The sequence below is a fragment of the Spea bombifrons genome, chromosome 2 (assembly GCF_027358695.1).
Source record: "Spea bombifrons isolate aSpeBom1 chromosome 2, aSpeBom1.2.pri, whole genome shotgun sequence".
Lineage (NCBI taxonomy): Eukaryota > Metazoa > Chordata > Amphibia > Anura > Pelobatidae > Spea > Spea bombifrons.
In genome coordinates this window covers 124,289,970-124,313,274 of record NC_071088.1, presented here as the reverse complement: position 1 = coordinate 124,313,274, position 23,305 = coordinate 124,289,970, and the positions used below count along the sequence as shown (strand labels likewise).

Sequence of the window (23,305 nt, the reverse complement as noted above, 5' to 3'; positions counted from 1 at the left end):
ATACTGCCTGCTAATAGCTTGGTATAGAAGAATCATGCTTTGGGGGATTCCAGCACACTTTAATGTATTCATAACCTGCAAACATTCTGTGCTCCTACAAAAAAAGGGACTCTCCTATTTTGAACAGGGACACTTGGGAAGTATAATGCACAGAGGCATATTATGATGACCCGAGGGTCACACAAGGCGAGCACCGGAACAGCCCCGACATGGTTTGCGTTGTACCTTCGCAGCCGGTGTCTGGCCTTCCGGACGTAGCAGTGCTGGGGGTAGACCGGATCGCCTGACCGGATCGCCTGACCTCACCGTCCGGTGCCATTTATCTCCCACTTTTGTCCGCTAAGTGTCGGATGAATCACGTGACTCCCGCGTTGCCTGGCAACTCACGCGTCCCGGCTCAACAAACTGAAACTAATCCGGACCAGACGGAACCTGAGCCGGACTCGGCAAGCGCCCTTCGTCCGGCAGCCGCTGAAGGGGCCCTTGTGGCTATCCAGTCACCATGATCTCCACCCAGGTGGGCAGCTACAGTACAACCCCTCTCTGCGTCCGGGCACCTGAAGGGTTAACCGTCTTGCTTTTAGTATTGTGTTAAATATGTGTGTTTTTTCAATGAATAAAATGCGAAATTTGCACCGAATTACTGCAAACGGATGCTGCTGGCAAATCCGATGAACCCTCATGTCTCAGTGTTCAGTGTCTTTGTGGCTAGATATTTCAGTGTTCTGGTAGATTCTCCGTGGCCTGAAACTTTTGTGTGTCTTGGACACAGCTTTACCGTGTTTAGTAGATATGGCTTTATGCTATTTCCTATTTATTTAATATTGTGTTGCAGTTCTGTGCTGTGTGTTCTGAAGTCATACTAACACCCAATATGATATTAGTTAAAGGGTTACTGTGAACCAGAGAGCTCCTATGGACCATCAAACACAGCGGAAACCGATCAACTACTTGTATAGGACTGGCCGGTAATATGCGTAATATGATTAGGTGCATGATATATCTGGGCAGGCTGGCATAAATTTAAGCCAAGATCAATCCCAAAACGCCCTTGGCTTGGCGTCCAAGCTCGTCAAGAGTGGAGTAGATGGAGCTGACCATAATTCCTCCAATTTTTTTTGTATTTTGGTCTTCATGTTTCCTTATATCGCCAATAAATACAGCATGTATGACCCTAAAAGTCCAGCCTGGTCCTGACTCACCCCTGGTTGATCCAGGATGTGCCTCCAGTCTTCTCACTCACCTGTAGTGCAAATAGTAGCCCATCACCCAGCAAAAACAAAATGCAATCGTGCAAACTCTCAAATGTACAAAAATAGCTTTACTTGTTACAAAGATTGAAAGCATCTGCCATATGTATAAGTATTATTATTCATTTTTTATATAGCACCAAATATTCAGTAGCGCTGTACAACGTGTAGGCAGGAGATTACAAGTAGTATATGACATAACAATTTGACTTACAAAACTGGTGAGAAGGGCCCTGTCCAAACAACCTTGCAATCTAAAATAAATCTGTATTAAAGTGCATATGACGGCTGGAGTATCCGTCTAAATTCAGCAATTTAGATGGATCACCTCTGTGTATGGAGGCAAACATGGAAGAATTGCTAACGTAAACTAAACAGAAACATTCTACAATAATTAGGGATACAGAAATATGTATTGAGAAGAACATTTCATTCCAATATATTGGAAATAAAAGATGTCCGCTTTCTTGCTTTGCCATTCTTCAGCTTGATGGTGATATTTTGAAGCCAGCGTTCATGGAGCAGTTGACGTATCTAAAAGAAAGAAGCAAGTGCATAGAAGACAAACAAAAATGTGACCATCTGGCTACCTGTTTGCGCCTGTCCTCCAAATTTGGTGAAACCCAACACTCAAGACCCAAAGATAAAACTCCAAGGCCCAAGACCGCAATGGCAGCATTAGGTAAGATTAATGAAGATATTGATTGGATTCTCCTGTATAATGCTTTGCAGAGAGGACTGGCAGCATCCAATATGGGGGCCCAAGCCAACCAAGTAACCTACAGCAGCCCAAAATATATCGGCTAGAGAATATGCTCTGTGTGCACTATCCGTTTCTGTCCAAAACACATTTACAGAAGGAGAATCCAGAAGATGATGCCACATAAATCTACTTTTATTATAGACATCCTGGTGGTTACTCAGAAAAAGCTTTAGGTAGGGGCCCAGAATCTTTATAGCAAAAATGCCCCCTTGCCAGCCTTCCCTTGAACCTTTGGCTGTATAGAATCATTTTTGTGTCTCCCAATTTCATTATGGACTTAATACATTAGAGAACACACAATTTGTATAAAAGTATAGAGACGTATCTAATGATTTGAAGTGATGCAATAACTTCATATACCACACCTAATAATTAACTAGAACATGAGATGACAGCATTCAGGTCACCATAGCTAGAGGCAACAAAAATTAGTTTTGCTAGTTAAATATCAATACACATATTAGTGAATTTTAACTAAAGAACATTCCTCAGGACATGCCATTGAAGGCATTAGAAAGCTTCATACGTAGAGAAGAAAAAGCCTGTGGTTAGTCGTTTTTACTGTTGCCATCTACAGTTTGATTGCTTTTTATGGGTGATTTTCTTCCCGGCACCCAAAAAGCTTACTGGTTTATAAAAAATTCTACACAAAACACAGCGAGAATTCAGCACATACCGAGCGAGTATCATTCAAAAAACACCTAAGGCATCTAAGGCTCTATTTATTTAATATGCCGGATCGGCTTGCCATATTAAAAATAAATAAATAAAGTATTAAAGTAGCGCCGGCCGGCAGCATCAGCACCCAGCGGCCGTTTAGATTTGATTTCCAACAATCTGATGGCCGCATAGTGATGGGAGCAGCGTGAGGGGTGAAAGGTGAGTGCGAGGGGGCGGAGCTTTCACCCCTCACGCTGCTCCCATCACTTGGCGGCCATCGCATACAGCCGCTGGGTGCTGATGCCGCCGGCCGGCACTGTTTTAATACTATTTTTTTTTTCATTTAATAGCCGATCCGGCTTGCCATATTAAATTTTAAAAAAAGGTATTAAGGTAGCGCCGGCCGGCGGCATCAGCACCCAGCGGCCGTTTAGATTAGATTTCGGGCAATTGCCCCCCTGCCCCCCGGCCTAGCCCGCCCCTGAACGTGGCCCTGTGGATTATGGCCAAACATCTCCAATTTAGTCTCGTCTTTCCAAAGGATATTGTTCCCGAAGTTTATTCAGATGCAATTTTTCAAACCTAAGCCGTGCTGCCATGTTCTTTTTATAAAGAAGAGGCTTTCTCCTGGCAACCCTTCCAAACAAAGCGTACGTGTTCAGTCTTTTTCTAATTGTACTGTCATGAACTTTAACATTTAACATGCTAAGTTACGCCTGTAGAGTCTAAGGTGTAACCCTTGGGTTTTTGCAATTTCTCTGAGCATTGACCTTGGGGTGAATTTTCTGGGACATCCACTTCTGGGAGGATTGGAAACTGTCTTGAATGCTTTCCACTTTTGAATAATCTTTCTCACTGTAGAATGATGGACTTTAAATTGTTTGGAAATTGCCTTCCCAGATTGATGGGCAGCAACAATTGCTTCTCTAAGTGTCTTTTCTCTTTGGCATTGTGTTAACACACCTGAATGCTCCAGACCAGCAAACTGCTAAAGGTGGTCACACTTGTTGATGATCAATTAATCAAGGGCATTTGATAAGCAGCACCTGCCTGCTACTCAGCATCTTAATTCCTATGGAAGCAGTAAGAGTGTTCTTAGTTTTTCACACATGGCTTCTCCATTTTGGCTTTTATTTTGTTGAATAAATCATGACACGGTGAACATATGCCAAGTGCTGTTGTTCATATGTATTGACCACATTTTTAGACCTACTAAGGAACAAATGATTGTTATTATGTCCTGATATGTGAAACCATAGTTTTCAAAGAAGATGTACTTTCTTTTTCACATGACTGTACATAGATGGTTTTTCTGCCCTGAATGTTCCTTTCAGTATGTGATTACAAGTTAACAACATGGATACGTGGGCACTGAATTATTCCGTTGAGGTTGTCACAGTTCATTTATTGTTCTTATATGTCACTCCTGTTGCCAAGTAACCATCTCATATAAAGAGCAGGTTTTTATGTTTTTGTGACATTCTGGGAATTTTGGAAACTCTTGAAAAGCAACTTTGAATGGGTAAGAGTGTCTTTTCTCTTTCTGCTTTATGTGTTATGCTTTATCTAATAAAATATGATATACCAAAGTTATTGCACTATTCATTTCATACTTTCTGTTTTATGTAGAAAAAACAATAATTGAGTTCTGTGGCATGTTATAGAGATGCATCTTAGTAGATTTTTAATTTTATTAATTTGTCTGGAGGAATACTCACAAACACACAGAAACATTTAAGAAGACTTTTTATCAGTTGTTGCTTTTGGGATACATGATAATTACATATTCGAAAAATATATATTCATTGATTTATTATATAGGTTTTTTTAATATAATATTTTTGCAAAAAAGGCAATCATTTGCAAAAACCCTCATTTCTACATTCCAAACATTTTTAGAATCTTAATGTAAAAATAAAAATAGTTTCTTGATGATGTGGCTATATATAAAAGTGAAACATGAAGTTCTTGCTACAAAATATTCAATTTCCATTTAAATTATGTATAATTTTGCCCAGTGAAGTCTGACAGAATACTAGCAGAGTGACCGAAGCAAACATTGAATATATCAAATGCTTCTATGTCATAATTTCATGTACAAATTCACTTACCATTCCTTTTTTGACTGTCATGAAGGAGTTAACATGTGGGACCCATATGAAACCTCAATGAATCGTGACTACACGTATAAGGATTGCTCACCTACACAAGCTGTACGGTAAGTTTTAAAACTCTCCATGGTTCCATTTTTGTAAATATTTCTTCCAAGCTTGCTAATACATAAGGATTTGAGCCAAGATCATCATTTTAGACCAGAGTAGTTCCTTAAGTATCCCTTAAATGTGAATGTTTCTGTGTTTCCTCATAAAAGCACAAGTAGATCAGATAGAGCAGAACTTTTTTTTGACATATCTGCGCTAGGAAATGTCACTATGAGAAGTCCATGAATAATGGCTGGGTCAGCATGTAAGCAACTAATAAGGATGCCAGTGGCGCTGACCTTTGTGTCTTCCACCTGGCACAGTCATGAGTTATCTATTTTTTCCTTTCTGAATCAGTTGTTTCCTCTCTTCCATGCTGAGACCTTTTGATGTCTGTGCCAACTTCCACTAGTCATGTCACTGATACAACTTGACTTACTCAAGTGAAGGGCACATGGATTTACACATTGTATTGTAACTGAGGTTGGATTCCTGATGGCTACTTTTATTCCATCCTTCAGCCCCAAAACATCTAAAGGTTACAGGAACCCGTATCATCTATCAGATCCTGTTGGCATAAGCATGTACAGTGATGATTTCTGTTGGAAACCATTTTCCAAACCAGAATTGATCAGGACAGCAACATCTTCAGGGAACAGAAACCACAAACCGAATGCTGATAAGGTAATGTGTGCCACGCATGATGGTCTTTGTAATATGGATTTGAACAAAAATCACAGCTAACTATTCACACCCCACCTCCACAACTTTATCTTTATTTTCAGCCTCCGACTTAGTCAGGCTTGGTAATAGACAGTGTGCCAGATATCACATAGGGGACACTGTGTATAACTAAGCCTGACTAGCACCTAAAATGACCACCATACCCGGTAGTCTTTGCCTGGCCTCTATCCTGGCTATATTTCCCATTAAATGAGCCACACAGTTGTCTCAGGTCTAAACTAAATTTCCCCGGGCATTTATTTTACTTATTTTTTTCATAAATATAAATAAATCTTAAACCATCCTACTTTGTACATATTTTGTTTATCTCAAATACCTCCTTCTGCTTTTCTACCATTATTTGAATGATTTCACATATTTTTCACAGCTCCATTTTTCACTGTGATCTGCGTAACAAAAACCTGTAATTTATTAGTGCAGTGTGTGTGAACATTACATTTTCATGGTTAAACACCAGTGGCTTGTAGACATGTTTCTTCTGTAAGCACAGGATCCAACTTTTATTACTTGGCGGCTTCCTCGAGGAGAACAAAAGGTTTTGTTTGACAGATGTTCATCAACCATTAAACCACCATCAGCTGAAGAAATCCAAAGGGCTCTGAAAGCCCAATACTGCTCTACATATAAAGGAGACTACTTAGGAATACCACAAGGTAGGTTGTTACAGTGAACAAAACAGCTATGAGAATCTGAAGTCCATAGATATGGACACAAATTTGACTAGAAATGATGTGGCTACTTAGGTTAGTTAATTACATGATACAGAATAAGGGTAACAACATGTAACCGTATGTGCTTTTTATGTTCGATCGTGAGGCATGTAACAAACGTTTACTATTTCTATCAAATTTACAGTTGGTAAAAATATAAGTTCTCAGTGATGGCTTTATTTTTATTTCACAAAGAAATCTTATGATAAAGAATAATTGGTTGATAAATAACGCAATACATTTTCACTCGACTTTCTGACTCCATTGGGGTCACACGAATTGTCCATGGATAGCCCAGCTGTTGAAATCAGCCTTAATTCTCATTTGCCCTTTACTGTCTATCATTTTTAAATCATATTTTTCTACTTCAAAATAGATGATGAAAAAGATTATAACAGAGAAAAGAGGGCAAATATTGTGATGGATTTCATATATTTACTGTAAAGAACCATTTCCATTGCTAGGTTTTCTAAAGTGTTAAGAGACAGCTCAGTGTTCTGTAGATATTCCTTTGCTGAACAGATTCCTGGAAAGGTGTAGGTATTGAATTTGACATATTTGTATAAACGTATTATATACTACATATGATTTGTAATTATGCTTTCATGTGATTTAAATGCTAATCGCAGGATATCAAATTAAATATGCCATAAATGTCCCATCAAACTGGAAAAAAGAAATACCTCGACCACTTTGTACAGAATCCAGATTTAATTATCAGGTTCAACCAAGTGCTCCAGAACTTCGGGATTTCACCCACAAGTATGGATGTTATTCAAGTCGCCATGTTCCTGCTAAAGGAGTTGGTAAGTTTGTAATTTGCACAAATAAAATGTATGCCTCTGTTTATGGCTTTGTGCATAGACTACTGATTATACCATCCCCTGGGCATAAGTAGTACACACATATTACTTAGTTACTGATTGTTTTTGTCATTAACATTCTTGAGAATTATTAACACCCAGCCTTAAGTATATCTCCTTTTGTTTTCTTTTAGTTCCTACTGTAGTGTTTTCTCATATTCGTAACCAAGAGAATAAGAAGCAGTTGACCACCTACCAGAGGCATTTTGGGAAAGAATATATTAACTTCTCTGCTCTAATGAATTCTTTTACTCCAGAAGAACTAAAATGTTATCTGAAAAGTATGCCAATGGAAGGTAAAATGAATGGATGGATATGTACTGCATGCATAGAAAAATGTAATAGACCATTACACTTTAGTAACTCAAAGCTTGATGCGTCTCCTCTAGTGGCTTGTAAATCTCAAATATGTATGGACTACCCCACAGAAACACACGCAAGGGAACGCTGCATTTGTCTGTTTGACATTTATGGGCAGATTGGCAAACCCGTAGCAAATATAATACATTCCAAGAAAGATTAATCTAGTTTTCCAGAATAATATTTAAAGTAATAATCCTCTGTGTTGGCCCAAATCATTTGGTCGTTTGTTGATTCTTTCATTCCATGTATTCTGATGTCTAACCCCCCTTTTTTTTTAAACGTATAGAAAGAAGATCGCTGGAGCAGTTTATTAAAGCCCACAGTGGTGTTTCCAATCTAGAATCAAAGTCATGCCTGAAGAAAGTCTAAGAAGATGACAAGTTTCATGTTTGATCTACATCTTAAAAATATGCTCAATTAGTACTTCCTGTTGGGTTCAAATTACCTGTGTGTGTGTGTGCGTTCCAACAGTTCTACTTCTGAAAGGCCTTGGTTTAAGTTTTCATTTTCGGCTACCTCAATTATTTTGTATACTGCCTTTGACCGATAACACGCTGTAGTTTGGTAGTGATTTAAAGTATTTCAACGCTAGTTCCTTGCGGGAACAGGGACTACCGCTACTAGTCATTTAAAGGCAGTCTAATAAAATGTGTTTTTTGAAACCAAAGGCATGCAGTGAATTCTGGAATTGGTTGTAAATATTTTACAGTGAAACTTGATTATGGAGAAAATGGTGTAAGAATATTTGTACATTTCATGCAGTAGAGGTTTCCCTATAATAGTTGTGCCTTGGCCTATTATTCCCCTGCTCCTTGTTACATTCATTCGTCTTTGGCCTACATCCTTCCAGCCTGACTCGTATTGGTTCTATCAGTTCTCTCTTAAATAGTAACATAGTAATTAAGTTTGTCAAGAGCCACAAGTAGATAAAGTTCAACCTTGCTGTTGATCCAGAAGAAGGCAAAAAGACCCCCCCCCCACTCACATTGAAGCAATTTCTAATTGTGTCTCAAAAAGGTGAACAATTCCTTCGTGACTCTGAACATTTCTAACTAATTCTGTCCACATAACCAATTACCGTATTTGCTCGATTATAAGACGAGGTTTTTTCCAGAGCAAATGCTCTGAAAAATACCCCTCGTCTTATAATCGGGGTCGTCTTCTAATCAGACCCCAAAAAAATGGCTGGGGCCATGCTGCTTACCGGTCGCGAGCAGCGTCTCTTCCGTTAGAAGCAGGAGGACAGGAAGCTTGTAGCTTCCTCACAGAACTCTATCTCCCCCTCCCTCCTCTGGGGGCGGGGCCAGAGAAGTTGCTGGTACAGCCGGTCCCCTGCAGAAGTCTTCGAGTGAGAGATCTGCAGTTCAGGTAAGGGGGTGGGGGAGGGTTTTTGGGTAAGTATGTGTGATTAATGTGTGAAGTATGTGTGATTAATGGAATGAATGAGTATTTAAATGTTTGTGAATGTGTGTTTGTGTGTGATAGCATGGATGTGTAAGGGGGGTGGGGGTTGTAGCATGGCATAGGGAGGCTGTAATCCCACTACTATCATCCCCAGGTTCCAGCATGTACTGGCTGCCTTGGCTTGATAGGAGTGTGATTGCTGTTAGCAGCAATCACACTCCTATCAAGCCAAGGCAGCCAGTACATGCTGGGTTAAAAGGCATATCATGGGGCTGAGTGGCATATAGGGGGTTAAAATGCATTTCTGGACCTCCAGAAATGCATTTTAACCCCCTATATGCCACTCAGCCCCATGATATGCATATATACCTCCAGAAATGCATTTTAACCCCCTATATGCCACTCAGCCCCATGATATGCCTTTTAACCCCCTATATGCCAGAGTGGCATATAGGGGTATAAGGCATATCATGGGGCAGAGTGGCAAATAGGGGGGGTATAAAGCATTTCTGGGGGCAGAGTGGCATAACTGGGGGGGGGCAGGTTGGCAAATAAAAGGAAATTTAAAAAATATATTTACATGAATTAATATTTACTGGTAAAACTTTTTTTCCTAGAGGGTCGTCTTATATTCAGGCTTTTTGTTTTTTTCCTAAATTAATATTTTGATTTTGGGGGGTCGTCTTATAATCGGGGTCGTCTTATAATCGAGCAAATACGGTATATGCCGCTAAATTTTTTGCTAAAAGGCCTCTTGCCCATATTTAAAGGCATCTATCAAATTTGATAGAACATCATCTGTGGGTAGTGAATTCCACATACTTATTCCTGTTAAAAAAAAACACCTTTTTCACTACTACAATTAATGAACAGGTCATCACAGAGAAGCTGGTATTGTTCCTGTATGTATTTGTATAATATCATATTCCCTCTAATATAAAAAAAATACTTCTCTAGCCCTTCTTCATAAAATGTATTGTCTACAGTTATCCCAAGTCATTTTCATCTGATAATTTCCCTTAGACAACCCAATTTAAAGTAAAGATTACACACTTATTTATTTTCCCAGAATCCACAACTTTGCATTTTTCCACATTAAAACCTGTGATAGATCATATTGAGAATCTTTTGGTACATCTCAACCTGCAAGGAGATGGAGGAAAATGACCCAGGTTACCCAGGTGACCCTACCATTGTAGAAAGTCTTTTTTTCTTATGGATTTATCATTTATTTTCTTTGATGTAGAGATGATCTTATATATGAGGGCTAGAATCTCCTTTTCAGTGGGTGTTCGAGCCCACTTTTTCAGTTTTTCTTCTTCATTTGCTGTTTATGCAATGCTGCTTCCATTTCCGCTCTTCACTAGGTAGTATTTATTACGCTTTTAAGTGTGTTGTAGTCAAGCCACCGTATGTATTTATTTTAATTCTTTGCAAAGAAGAACCGTAAGCATTGTGGTAACAGAACAATTAGCCTTAGGTGACCCATCCCTGGATTTAACATCAGAGGTATTGCATTAGAATGTGTTTTTTGGCAGCGACAGTGAGTCCTTCTGTTATATTAAACACGTGGCCTTTTTGCTCATTAACACCACAACACACATTTAATTTGTATAGATTGTGGATTGTTTAGTATTCCAATTAACTGTTGGCATAGGGACAGCATCTTTTCGGTGGCACAATAAGGCTTTCATCTGAGCCAAACATTACTATAAAATGTTCCTTGATATCAGATTCCATGCAATTTTGTGAACTTGACATAGTATTAGAGCTTCACCAGGTACACATTATTAGGAAAAGGGCCTTAAGCTTTCCTGCACCAGCATATAATAAATCTCGATTGACAAGTCAGTTGGCCATGTTGCCCGTAAATTGTTTAAATGTGGTGATGTAAGTTGGAACCAAACTTTATTTTGCACGATTAGAAAACAGTCCTGCTAATTAGTATATAAACCAGGATGGAGAGGGTTCATGTTTAATTTAATTGTACATCCACATACACTGCGTTAATTGCATTCCTATTAATTTTAAAAAATTACAATTACAAATAGGTTTTCTTTAGTGCACATATTGGACACAGAGGGATATTACATTTTTTTTAAATAAAAGATGCTACCCCCTTTCATAAAGTGAGCCTTGCTGCTGATAACAATTAGCAGTCTCAGTAATGCAAGTTTCAATAATCGCGTTCAATAATTGATGGGAAACTGAGACTTCTAGCTTAGACAGCAGTTAGACCAGTTAGACAGCATGTTACCTATAAATGGCTGTTAGACAACCGCTCCCATCAATCTATTTCTTACATTGCTCTCTGTTTTTCATAATATTAGAAGTTGATGACCCATGCCAAGTCTTGCTCTTTGGGCTTGATTCAGCGACACATTAATGGTGGTTGAAAATGCATGGTTTGCGATTAAACGCAAAAAGGCATCGACTGTGGTATATTGAAATGAATTGGAAACAGCTTCTACAAAGTGAATCAATGAGGGCAATAAACGTTGTTTCAACTTAAACGAATACAACTTTACATATATGTTCTAGACCATAAAACACATCAAGGATACTCAAGTCATGTCTAAAGAAGCTGTGCATGTGCAACCACGCAAGTAAAAGTATACCAGTGACAATGCCAACACAAGGACTGTAGCATAAAATCATGACAAAATTATTCTACTACATCCAGTTATATGACACTTTCTCCATTATTTATATAGGAATGGCTTTCAATCCAATGAAATATTTTCATGCTGTTTTAAAAACTTTAGTATATTGGTTGACGCCAACATATAATAATCTTCTTGTCTTAATTTGGAAACCACTGTATATGCATAGAATTTAAGAGCAGATAGGAACTGTTTGGCTTATCTAGTCTGCCCATTGTTCCCACCGAAAGACTCAAACTAAAGTCAGTCCTTGGTCCGGTCTTTGTCATGCTCAGCATATCAGACGAGAGGCTATTGCAGGATAGGACACGGTTTCCCCTATGATTTCAGAAGAGTTCGTCACCATCCAAACAGTTCTGATGAGCCTCCGAGACCGAGGACAGACTCTAACAGTGTACAGGCAGGCTATACAAGATTATCCATGATCCAATAATTAAGATCCACCCGTTTGTACAGCCTGGCATTCCTTTCATAAATCACCGCTTAATAACATAGAGAAGAAACTCTGTTTTTGTATGTAGTTCAGGTTAGAAGCTAATGCACTTTCAGTGTTTGGCAAACTGTGACACTGTTACAGTCGGAGCCAGAGTTCAGGATAACAAATATATCAAAGCGAGGTCAGGATGCCAGAGTTCAGTCTAATCGATAAATCAGATAATCAGGATCAAGATGCATAAAATACTTTAAAAAGTTCAACAACGATATGACATTTACCGGTATGACCATCAGAAGGCAAGATGTAGCAGTTTACTGGGGTGTGTATAGGGCTAGGAATTAGAAAAGGTGCCAAATTCAGGTTTGCCATCTAAGAAAGAAGTGCTGCCATGCAGGAAACAGAGCAGAGGAAGAGGACCCATCGGAGGAGGCAGCTGTCGAAGGATCTCTTATGCTGTGTGGGACAGTGGCAGAATGGACCCCCCAGTCCCAGCCGGTGGTCTACACCGCTGACGCACCTTCAGGTATATAACAACCTTACCATGTAATGCCTAAAAGAAATATTAAAAAGTACTGGTCCCTGAGGCACCCCACTACAAACAAATCCTCCCTACGACTATACATCACTATACAGCCTTCTGTTTCTCACTATAAGACTATGTTTTTTATGATTTTACATAAATACGAAAAATACAATGCTGAATACTAATGAATCTAATCTAATCAATCTAATGCTAACCCACATCCCAAATAATAATTAAATTAATACCCATAAATCAGAACCAACTATTCAGCTAATACACTAGGGATGGGTGATCAAGGAGTTAAGTTTGGAACAGGGACATTTTATTTCATTATATATACCGATCAGTCATAACATTATGACCACCTGTCTAATATTGTGTAGGTCCCCCTTTTACCACCAAAACAGCCCTGACCCGTCGAGGCATGGACTCCACTACACCTCTGAAGGTGTGCTGTGGTATCTGGAACCAAGACGTTAGCAGCAGATCCTTAGCAGCAAGTCCTGTAAGTTGCAAGGTGGGGCCTTCATGAATCGGACTTCCCGCAGATGCTCGATCGAATTGAGATCTGGGGAATTTAGAGGCCAAGTCAACAACTTGAACTTGTGTTCCTCAAACCATTTCTGAACCATTTTTGCTTTGTGAAAGGGCGCATTATTCTGCTTAAAGATACCAATGCCATCATGGAACTCCATGTCCATGAACGGGTGTACATGGTCTGCAACAATGCTCAGGTAGGTGGTAGATGTCTAAGTCCCTTCCACATGAATGGCAGGACCCAGCAGAAGATTGCCCAAAGCATCACACTGCCTCCACCAGCTTGCCGTTGCCAGACAAAGCCACCTTCTTCCATTGCTCCGTGATCCAGTTCTTATGCTCACGTGCCCATTGTAGGTGCTTTCGGCAGTCGACAAGGGTCAACATAGTTAACCTCTCAGATATACCACTGTCTTAAGGGAGATGTGCAGGCAAACCCAATATTTAGTATACAGAAATGTAAAATGTAGAATTTGAGCAAAGTGACATATCAAACATTAATTATACACTGCAAAGAACGACTTCATTCCAGATATAAACATTCCAGATAGAAACTTTTGTGCTATAGGTTACTTGAGTTCAAATTACAATACATGGCAATACACATACTTAACTTTTATAGAGAGTGGTAATTTTGATTTTAAAATCAATACGAGAGGATTATGGGTAAGCGGAAGAGCTTGGCATTAAAGGTTAAACATGCACGGAACAGATGTAATGGCCATCCAGAACATAAAATAACTACAAGCACAAAGTAAGGTTTTATGCCCTACAGGGCACATTGAGTGAGGCAAATGGCTCTTACCTGTCACAAAATGCTTTATTTTCTGTATAAAGAATAATTGTCCAGACTAAGTCCCAGAGGGCTGAAATGTCCCTGGTGTTAAGGGGGCTATGTAGCACATTACTTGGTGATAAATATAGTTATGTTAATGCAGCCTGAGGATTTTCGCTTGTTTTCCCTTATTTCAAGCCAGCACTGCCAGCATTTGATGAGCAAAAAGGTCTTTAAAACCTTTTTTTTTTAATTTTCTTTCAACCGTGCAAAATATCACCAGGAAGAACATGTTGACACATAACTACGCGAAAAAAGCCTCTAACAATGTTGCCAAATGCTGATCTGTAGACTTACCAAAGCCAAGTTGCCCTTACTTAATGTGCCCTGTTTATCACCTATTTGAAAAGACATTGTCAGGCTGTGTGTTGTGTAAACATTTCTGTTGAGGGCTACTTGGAAACAGTTACTAGTTCCTAGCTGTAAAATGGAACAACAGTAGGAGGGCCACTTGTATCGCAGACAGAACAAATGATAATTAAGATCCACCCGTTTGTACAGCCTCGCATTCCTTTCATAAATCACCGCTTAATAACACAGATAACGTACCGATCGCCGACAATTCCAAGAAACTCGATTTTTGTATGTAGTTCAGGCTAGAAGCAACTGCAGTGTTTGACAAACTATGACACTGTAAATATATTATTTAATCCCTTAGGTGGCAAGTGACTCCGAAACATCTTGCAGAACATGAAAACAACAGATTATACCTGCTAGGAGACCAGAATGAATACTTACTTACATGAACTTTTTTGGTTGCCAGAGCAGATTCCTTTTCCATTTATGTCCCTGGAGCATATGTGACCTCATATGGTGTGCCTGAGTTTTAAAGTTGACAAGTTGGCTTATTTTGAACACTAAAACCTTTCAATTATTGAATTTGTATTTTTATTTGGTATGGATGTAAAATAAATGAGTACTGAGGTCCGAAATAATACTGGACTAAAATTCCATTTTAAGGACAAACTTTCCAACAGCATCAACCTCCCCTAATCAAAAGCATTTTTGGTTTTGGTATAGAAAGCTGAATAAAGGGTTGGGAAACTTTGATGGCCAAATTGTATGCAAGGTAGACAAGTACATAAATGGTGGACAAACTGAGCTTAGTCCTGCTGAATAAAAAATGTGAACGCATTTCAACAGGGCTTAGTGGTTGGGTGACCGCATCGGTTGTTTTCCAGGGCTCATAATACTCACCAGCAGTATGGGGTCATATAAGCTGATGAAAGGGATTTACTCAGTTACATAAGCCACATACTCCAAGGCAGTAGTCTACCCGTGCTGATCTGAAAAAAATGCGATAATAATGTGTCCTAGAAATGAAGGCTGACTTTTACGCTCATATAGCATATCCAGTGGCTGGCTGCACACTGCAGCACCTGACCTGCCCCTGGAGTTCCATATTGGGTATGTGTGGCGCTCTTGGCTTTGCCTGGTGTGCCAGATGTTCAGTCTGGGCGTCATCCCAGTTACCGGAGCCATTTGGTCACTTTATCATGACATGCGCAGACCACACTAAAGAGGGAATTGGTAAGAGAATTTGGGGCCGAGCTATAATTTGGGTTTTAGGTCCCCCAAACTGCACAATTCTCATTTTAAAAGACGAGCTATTTTCTAAATTCACATGTGCCCATACTGGCACGGCCATCTCAACAGCATTGTAGCCCCTGGGTTAGCAATGTACCGGGCCCCTATTATTACTGTTTTATATAGCTCCATCATATTCCAACGCATCCTCCCCCAAACAAGCATTATGTGAAGCGAGGATTAATCAATTTAACATTATTATAAGCCTTGAAAAATAACTTTTAAAAATATAAATAATAATTCATTGGTAAACCATACAGGGAGAGGCTGTTTATGTGGTGCAACAGGAGACCTGGTTCACAGGGAAAAGAATACAGAAGACAGGAGAAAGAATACAGAAGAAAAAGAAGGAAGAAGCAGTGTGCCCCCAGTATATCTGGGCTCAAGGCTGGCACCTACCTTGCTTAGTGCTGGCCATGATGGGGCCCCTAGAACTTGCACTGCACACTGGGGTTTATGTATGTACAAACATAGAAACCCTAAAAACATATATGAAAGACTAAACTGAGCAGGAAATAGTTAACTATAAATAAAATATAAACTTTATTTAATTCATTAAAATAAAGGCTTTGACATTTAATCCTGCCAGATCGGGCCCGAAGCTTCCAGTCTGGCAAAAATTAAAGTCTAAGGCTTTATTTTAATGAATTAAAGGTTATATTTTATTCATAGATAGTTAACCCTGTACTGCTTAGTTTAGGCTTTCATATCTTATTTCTAGAGTGCAGCCCATCCTTATCTATAGCAACTGCTCCACTTTTAGAAATGCTCCAGAATACGCTTTGACATTTTACTGACATTCAGTATTTTTCAGAACACTTAAGGGTAACAGCCTGCATATAATTAAATACATGATACCAGGCTGAAGACCTGTTTTAACCCTTCGTGCTAGCTGTGTGAGGTTTGTTTTAGTTACAACTAACAATCTATGCTTTAAATAATTAATACCCTATTCCTCTTAGCTTGTTTAATCCGATAAGTGAGGTGGAGAGAACTGGGAGCTGTACTGAGGGACCTCTTTTGTGGTTTAGTCCCTAGAGGCAGGTAGACTGGAAACCAGGAGCAACCTGGTGTGAGGATAAACAGTAAAGCCATGCAGAGGGAGGGGAGACTGGTAACTGCTGGGAGGGTGTGAATGGTAATCACAGGCCAGCAGTGCCCAGAGACCACACACAACCACACTGGGCACAGGCTCTGCTCCTCCATGATTGTCCCTGGCACCTGTATGAACTAACTGCACATATGCTACACATGCCACCGCTCCACAAACACAGCCTGACTGCCGCACATATCTAACCTGACCATGTATACCAGGAGAAAGGCGAGACCCAGCTCAGCCCTGGGCAGGCTAGAGACCTACAATGTGTCCAGGTAAGCAAATGAAGAAATAATATGAATTCTGCCGTCATCTGAGTTGGCTTTGAATTATGATGTTGTGCAGGCTGGTTACTGTTACCAGGGAAAGCTGATCAGCATGTTATATGTAGCACTACAGTTGTACTTGTTAATATTATACAGAATATATGTGCTGCCCCAGCTTGTTAATATTATACACTATGAGGGTGCTACTCTATGCATTATACATGGTACATATACTGTTTAGTTGTAGTTGCTAATATTATGCAGGCTAGAAGTTGAGCTGTGCATGATGCTATACATGGTAACGGTGTGTATAAAGTAATAGTATACAGAGTATAGTGTTATACTAATATCTAAGGGTGATGTTGTAGCTGATACAATTATTCATCGTAAGGGTAATATGATGTTAAACAGGGTACTATTGGTAATATTGTACAGCACTTTTATATCTGACATTATTGCACAATCCAGGCCAACCACTGTATCCGACAACATGATTGTAATATGTATCAAAATGCACTGGGAAGCTATTATACCGCTGCAATAAACTATTTTATGACAAAGCGTATTGTGGTAAAAGTCTGAAAATGTACAATACATTTTTTTAGAAAGAGTGGCCAGCGATACATTTCCGCTAAGGGTATTATCTGCCGCTTTTTATATACCACATTGCATAAAAATCCCATATATGTGGCTTAACCCCTTCAATACTGAAGGTTTTTAGTACCCCAATTACAGTATGGTTTTTACCACGTTTAACATATGTGGGTTTAATTAAGATTCCCCTTTTCCGCGTTTGATGTACCCACGCAGAAGTCCATGATAAAACCATGAGCCTTATCTGCAATTTTTATAGGGGAGGTGTTTGGGAGTATTTGTCGCAGGACAACAAAACTCATTAACCATGCAATTTATTTATAACTAACAACATGCAATTGATATTTAATATAAGCCTAAGAAAATATATAATTTATGAATATATACTTGCATCCTGTCTATAAAAGATCTCTTTATAAAAGAGAATAGTTTTTAACACTTTGCCTTAGAAACCAACCTTTAAATATTAAAAGTATTCGATTAGCATTGTAAAACTAGGGTCGCCCTACGCATAAATGGGAGAGACAGTGTTATATTGACACTCCAGACCCCAACATGCCAGGTGCCTGAGTGATATTGCTATTCAAATGCTTTTTTTTTGGATAATGTAGACAGCATTGCTTTTGTAAAAGTACCTCTAATAATCAACCTTGAAGAAATGAGGCTTCTGTTGTGTTGTTGAGTAATGAAAATCGCTACGGTAAGTCAAAGATTTTGTAAACTTTATTGGTTTCCTTTTGCCTTTTTAGCAAGTATGTTATTTTTAAATGAGTAATATTGTCAGTACCATTCTGTATGGGAATTGTGTTGGCGTTCTCTACAAAGTTGTAGGAGTCCATGCCACAGACTCCAGCATGCATTTAAGTGGTCAGTTCTCAGCATCAGCTGCCCTCCTCCTCCAGAGTCCGACATTCCTTGTCACTGAGTGGCTGCTTCAAGCAGCCAATCACAGACAGTTAGGTGTTCCCACTGAAATAAATGAGGGTGTTTTTCATGCATGCGCACAGGAGTCTGAACGGACCGCTACATTCACCAAGCCAGCACTGGAGCTGACTGGTGGTGAGTATATCATATGCACACAATATAGCTGGGGTCTATACAAGGAGCAAAGGCATGTAGTCCCTTCAAATGTTCATAGTGTCCCAGGGACCATGCGGATATCATACCCTTAAAGTGCATAGGACAGCTGGTGTGTATTTTTAAAAATAATAAACCATTTTGGACTGCAGGGTCCCTTAGGTCATTTTGGTTAATTTATATGTATTTTTTAGGCTTTTGTTAGGTTTTTCAAGTTAAAGAATTCACTTAAAATCCATCAAAGAAAAAACAAAAAAATACATGTTTTGCATGATAACAATTTTACAAACTTCTTTTTTTTAACAATAGTATTTTTAGTGAAATAAGAAAAACAGCTGTAAAATCCCAGCTCACTCATCAACGAGCAAAAACTGCAGTGGGAGCTCCGAGATTCCAGACGCTATCTCCAACTTGTTACATCGAAGAACCTGAAGAGCAGGAGCAAAGCCAACCGGAATGGCTGCAGAAGGCTCTGATAAAGGGCCAACATAGAAGACATTCACTGGGAATGGTAAACAATATAACAGATAAAGAAAGATGCTCCGATCCAGCCAAGAGTCTCAGAAAAGAGAAGGTAACAATCCTACATGCATTAAAACTAGGATTTCTTGTATTCTAGAAAGTACATGATATGATTTATAGTTTCTCTAATAGTACCATCAGTCAAACAGCATTGGGGCGGTTTAAAAACAGAAAGGGTCTGGACACAAATAACCAACATGTTCTACCCTGTGCCCTTTGCAATAAACACAAGTTCATTTTTTTTTAAAGTTCAGACACAGGTACGTTTTGTTTCCCCTTTCTTCTGCGCATTTTTCATAAGAAACAAAACTTATCCTCTCTTTTACAAACACATTCTGTAATGTCATTTACCTGCGTATATTTCCAAATGACGAAGAGTTGAAATATTTTTCTTGGTCTATTGTGCATGCAAATGTTAAACCTACACTACCATTCACAAGTTTAGAAGCGTCCTTGATTTTGAAAGAAAAGCAAGAATTACAGTGTGGCGGTTGTTAATGTCGTAAATGACTATTGTAGCTGGAATCTGATGATTTATCTTCATATGCGTCACATATGTCCTTTATCACTCCCATCACTCCTGTGTTCCAATGGCACATTGTGTTCCCTAACCAAGTTTAAGTTTAAAAGGCCAATTGATCATTAGAAAATTATTTTTCGTGAAAGCAGCTAAGTGACCCCAAACTTTTGAACAGTAGTGTACATTTATTTTGCATATCATTATTGGCAATACATTTCTGTAAAATAAAATCCAAACATTTTAAAAGGTTTTTTTGTTTACAGATCGAACACCAAATGACATTAGAGCAGCTACAGAAACTGAAGAATGCTTTTGAAGTAGGTACATAATATTTCATTCTGCTTTTATAAGTAAAAAAACTAAACAAAACAAAACAACAACAAAAAAAAAACAAAAAAAAAGAAAAGAAAAGAAAGAAAGAAAAACTACCAGCTCACAATACCAAAACTAAGAATTGGCACGTTAAATTATGAATTAATACATCTCTTTATGGTTTAGGTATTGAGACCTGGTGATATTCTACAAATAAATATAATGGATTTTTCTCCCTGTGAACCTGTGTTATAGATTGAGGTAGACTTCAGACATTACAAACATTATGTTTGGAAACAACTCAACTGAGAATGGACATGTCTTGGTGTGTGACCATGGTGTGGCCAAGCTCAGGAGCGGCTCAAGGTGTCCCTTACTTGTGCCATCACAGAGGAAAAATCTCCACCACCACCATGTCAGTCTGATCCTTTCCCAACAGGCAGTCCAAAAACAAAATCAAATGCATATTTCCTATGTACAAGGAAACCAGCAAAGCCAGATGCACATTTGGGCCTTCATGGACCTCGTCAGTGGTGCCAGTCTAGGCACAAATGAGGAATGAGGTCAACATCTTAAGTCTTTGTGTATCTAGTGAGCAGATGTTGCCGCTTTCTGTTTTACTGGAACGCAGAGCTTAATCCTTTCACTTGAATTAATATGGAATGATGATAGCTTCATTTTATTTCCCCAGTACCCCTATAGGTGCCTTGCTGTAGCACCCAGTGGCATCCCCGATACCTAAGAAGTCTTTACGTTTCTGTAATACCAAAATGCAATGCAGTGTCTTCTTGTACTTAGCACCTAACTTCTTGTTACATTATTCCCAATTTCATCAGGATCTGTTTGGGTTTCTAAAGTAGTCATATTAATAGGATGTGTTTTAGATTTTAAGGTTGTGGGTACATACCTGTATATACTGTAATACTAGAGGATTGAATGAATAGTTGACATTTAAAAAGAATTTTATCTATTGTGTGCATGTTGCAAGATAGAGGATAAGCACCGGTATCTTCCGAGAGAATAACTCATCTTATGTGGATATTCTACTGTTTTTGACATAAATAAAGGAGACAGGCCTTTCACGCGTTAGAGATTCACGTGAAGAATAACAACCTTACTCTGTGGCTAAAGAAATGCATAAACAGCATGCTGTCTAACTTGAATTTCAACCTCTGTACAAACACAACATTTCATGACGTACTCCTCTGTTAACAATGTTTAAGTCATCTTAGATGGTACGTTAGTTATCCTATATTGCGGCAATCACCTGTACAGACTTGTTGTGGTTAAATGACAGATCAGGCTGTTTTAAACTTAATTTATTTATCAACCACGCCAAAAACCATTCAATGGGTAAAATAGCCTTCCAACTATAGTACATCATGACTCGTATCTTGGCACGTTGTAGGTGTTGTAGTTTAACAGATGGAGATACACAAGCTTACCATGTGTGATTTGGTGAAATTTAAACTTGCATGGAGTAGGCATATGGCTATCCAGAACACAAGACAACACATTTTTAGGTTTTTACAAGAAAAATGGGCAGAATAGATGGGCTTAACATTTTTTTCTTTGTTGTCAAAATCTGTGTTTCTATATACCGTATATATTCAAGTTGTTCAAAGATGAGTACAATTTCTATGGTTATGGAGTATTTCTCAACCCTGGACCTTGCCATGTGCTTTAACATGAATTAACAATGTTGATTTGGTGTTTGAATGGTGAATAAACCAATAATAGCCTTTATCCAGGTCATTTAGATCTTCTTGCCATGACTTGCTCACAATACAATTGAACGTGTGGGTTCACTGAGCACAACAAAATTGCTACAATGGTTTAATAGGTTGTTACTATTAAGTAATTCAGTAGTTTTTCTTAAAATGAATGCATAATAATATCCTTTAATAACCATATTTAATTTACACAGCAATAAATGTTATATTTATCAGCTGATGTATTGATTTTTTATCTCAGGAGCTTGAACAGAAAGGGCAAAAGTCAATTGATGTAGAGAAGTTCAAACAGATTGTAAAGAAATGTTTAAAATTACAAGGAAATGTGAGTATTGCCTGGAAAAGTAATTTTGACATATTTATGCATTAAGTATATGAAATAATATCATGTATTGAAGGTTGTATTAAATATCATGTATTGAAGGTTGAACTTTACAACAGTTTATTAAATTATGTTAACTTTTAATTGGTGGATGGTTTCCAGAAAATCCGGTGAACCATAGAGAAGCCAATGGTAATCCCCCCTGACTTTTATTCTTTATACAGGGGTGTAGAGTATAAGGGACCTCTTGACCTCTTCCTCAATGTACATTGGGATGGAGGGTTATAAAATATAGCCTTTGAGCCTCCCCTCTTTTGCCACCTGCATGCAATGAGGTGTTGGGATAAATATAGAAATAATGGTGATGCCTATTGGCCCTTTGGTATATTAATTTCTAGCTCCCCCAAACACTGTGTATGACAAGGATATCACCTGTTACATTTTATATATATATATATATATATATATATTTCCCAGTCCTTGCATTGGTTTTCCATCGTGACGTCTCAGGACTCATGACTTTGACACAATATATTCTTTTCATTTTTCAGAATGATGAACTGATTGAAAAACTCTTTATGAAAATAGACTTTGCAGCCAAGGGCAAAATCCATTGGGTAAGTTACAAGACATCTAGTACAGTGCTGTCTAGATTTTAAATAGTGTGAGATATTTAATGTTTTGAAGCATAGGCCTGTGGGAGGCAGGCGATAATAATTTGGTGACACAGTTGTGTGGAACCCATGTGAACTTCCCAAGCAGGCCATTGTCTACAAAACCGACGCACAAGTGTCCAAGAAAAATTGCCATTATCTGTACACATTTCCAATGATCTGAGATGCTGGTTGTATTTTCAGGAAGAATTTTGCACCTACCTGCAGCTAGACTACTCTGAGCTGGAGGAATTACATCAGAGACGCAAACAGATAAGCTTTACATTGCCTGCTATGGTCCAGCAGATCATTCATGGCAGCCCAATCCTCCGGGTTTTCCCAATGCCAGATGACACCTTGATAGTAATGAGGGACGATGGGCATATATACTTTTGGTCTACACAGCTCAAACTGAAACGTGACAAAACAGTCTATGTAAGTACCATTTAACATTACTTTTTTGCTAGAATCACTTTGCAACCTTTAAATTTCATTATGGATCTTAAATATGCAATATTTAATTCACAATAAGGCTAAACTCAATTAGTGTTGTCCTCTTTGGCAAGCACCAGGAAATTGTCATACCCCTGAACTCATCAGAAGAAGAATGTACAGCACAGGGTAAGAATGCTGGACAGTAGAGGCTGTGCCTGGTAGGGGCCTGGTCACCT

At 38.7% G+C, this 23,305-nt stretch overlaps 2 protein-coding genes across 3 annotated transcripts in view; both read left to right on the top strand.

Moving 5' to 3' along the window:
• The first annotated feature begins 384 nt into the window (after positions 1-384).
• Positions 385-8,221, top strand: TEX26 (testis expressed 26). Of its 2 annotated transcripts, XM_053457786.1 has the most exons (8): positions 385-517; positions 1,737-1,932; positions 4,810-4,891; positions 5,396-5,558; positions 6,109-6,271; positions 6,958-7,134; positions 7,326-7,487; positions 7,841-8,221. In XM_053457786.1, the coding sequence occupies exons 1-8, from the start codon at positions 503-505 to the stop codon at positions 7,921-7,923; spliced, it is 1,041 nt and encodes a 346-aa protein (XP_053313761.1). In that variant the 5' UTR covers positions 385-502; the 3' UTR covers positions 7,924-8,221. The 2 variants fall into 2 exon arrangements, with proteins under 2 accessions (XP_053313761.1, XP_053313762.1); XM_053457787.1 differs by lacking the exons at positions 385-517; positions 1,737-1,932 and adding an exon at positions 4,067-4,195.
• An 8,523-nt stretch (positions 8,222-16,744) lies between these two features.
• The window catches only part of LOC128475306 (WD repeat-containing protein 64-like), a 28,411-nt gene continuing 21,850 nt past the window's right edge, over positions 16,745-23,305 (top strand). The window contains exons 1-6 of the mRNA XM_053457785.1: positions 16,745-16,910; positions 18,882-19,146; positions 19,878-19,931; positions 21,901-21,984; positions 22,533-22,598; positions 22,839-23,069. Coding sequence (XP_053313760.1) covers positions 16,843-16,910; positions 18,882-19,146; positions 19,878-19,931; positions 21,901-21,984; positions 22,533-22,598; positions 22,839-23,069 — 768 coding nt within the window. The 5' untranslated portion in view covers positions 16,745-16,842. The remainder of the gene's footprint in view (positions 16,911-18,881; positions 19,147-19,877; positions 19,932-21,900; positions 21,985-22,532; positions 22,599-22,838; positions 23,070-23,305) is intronic.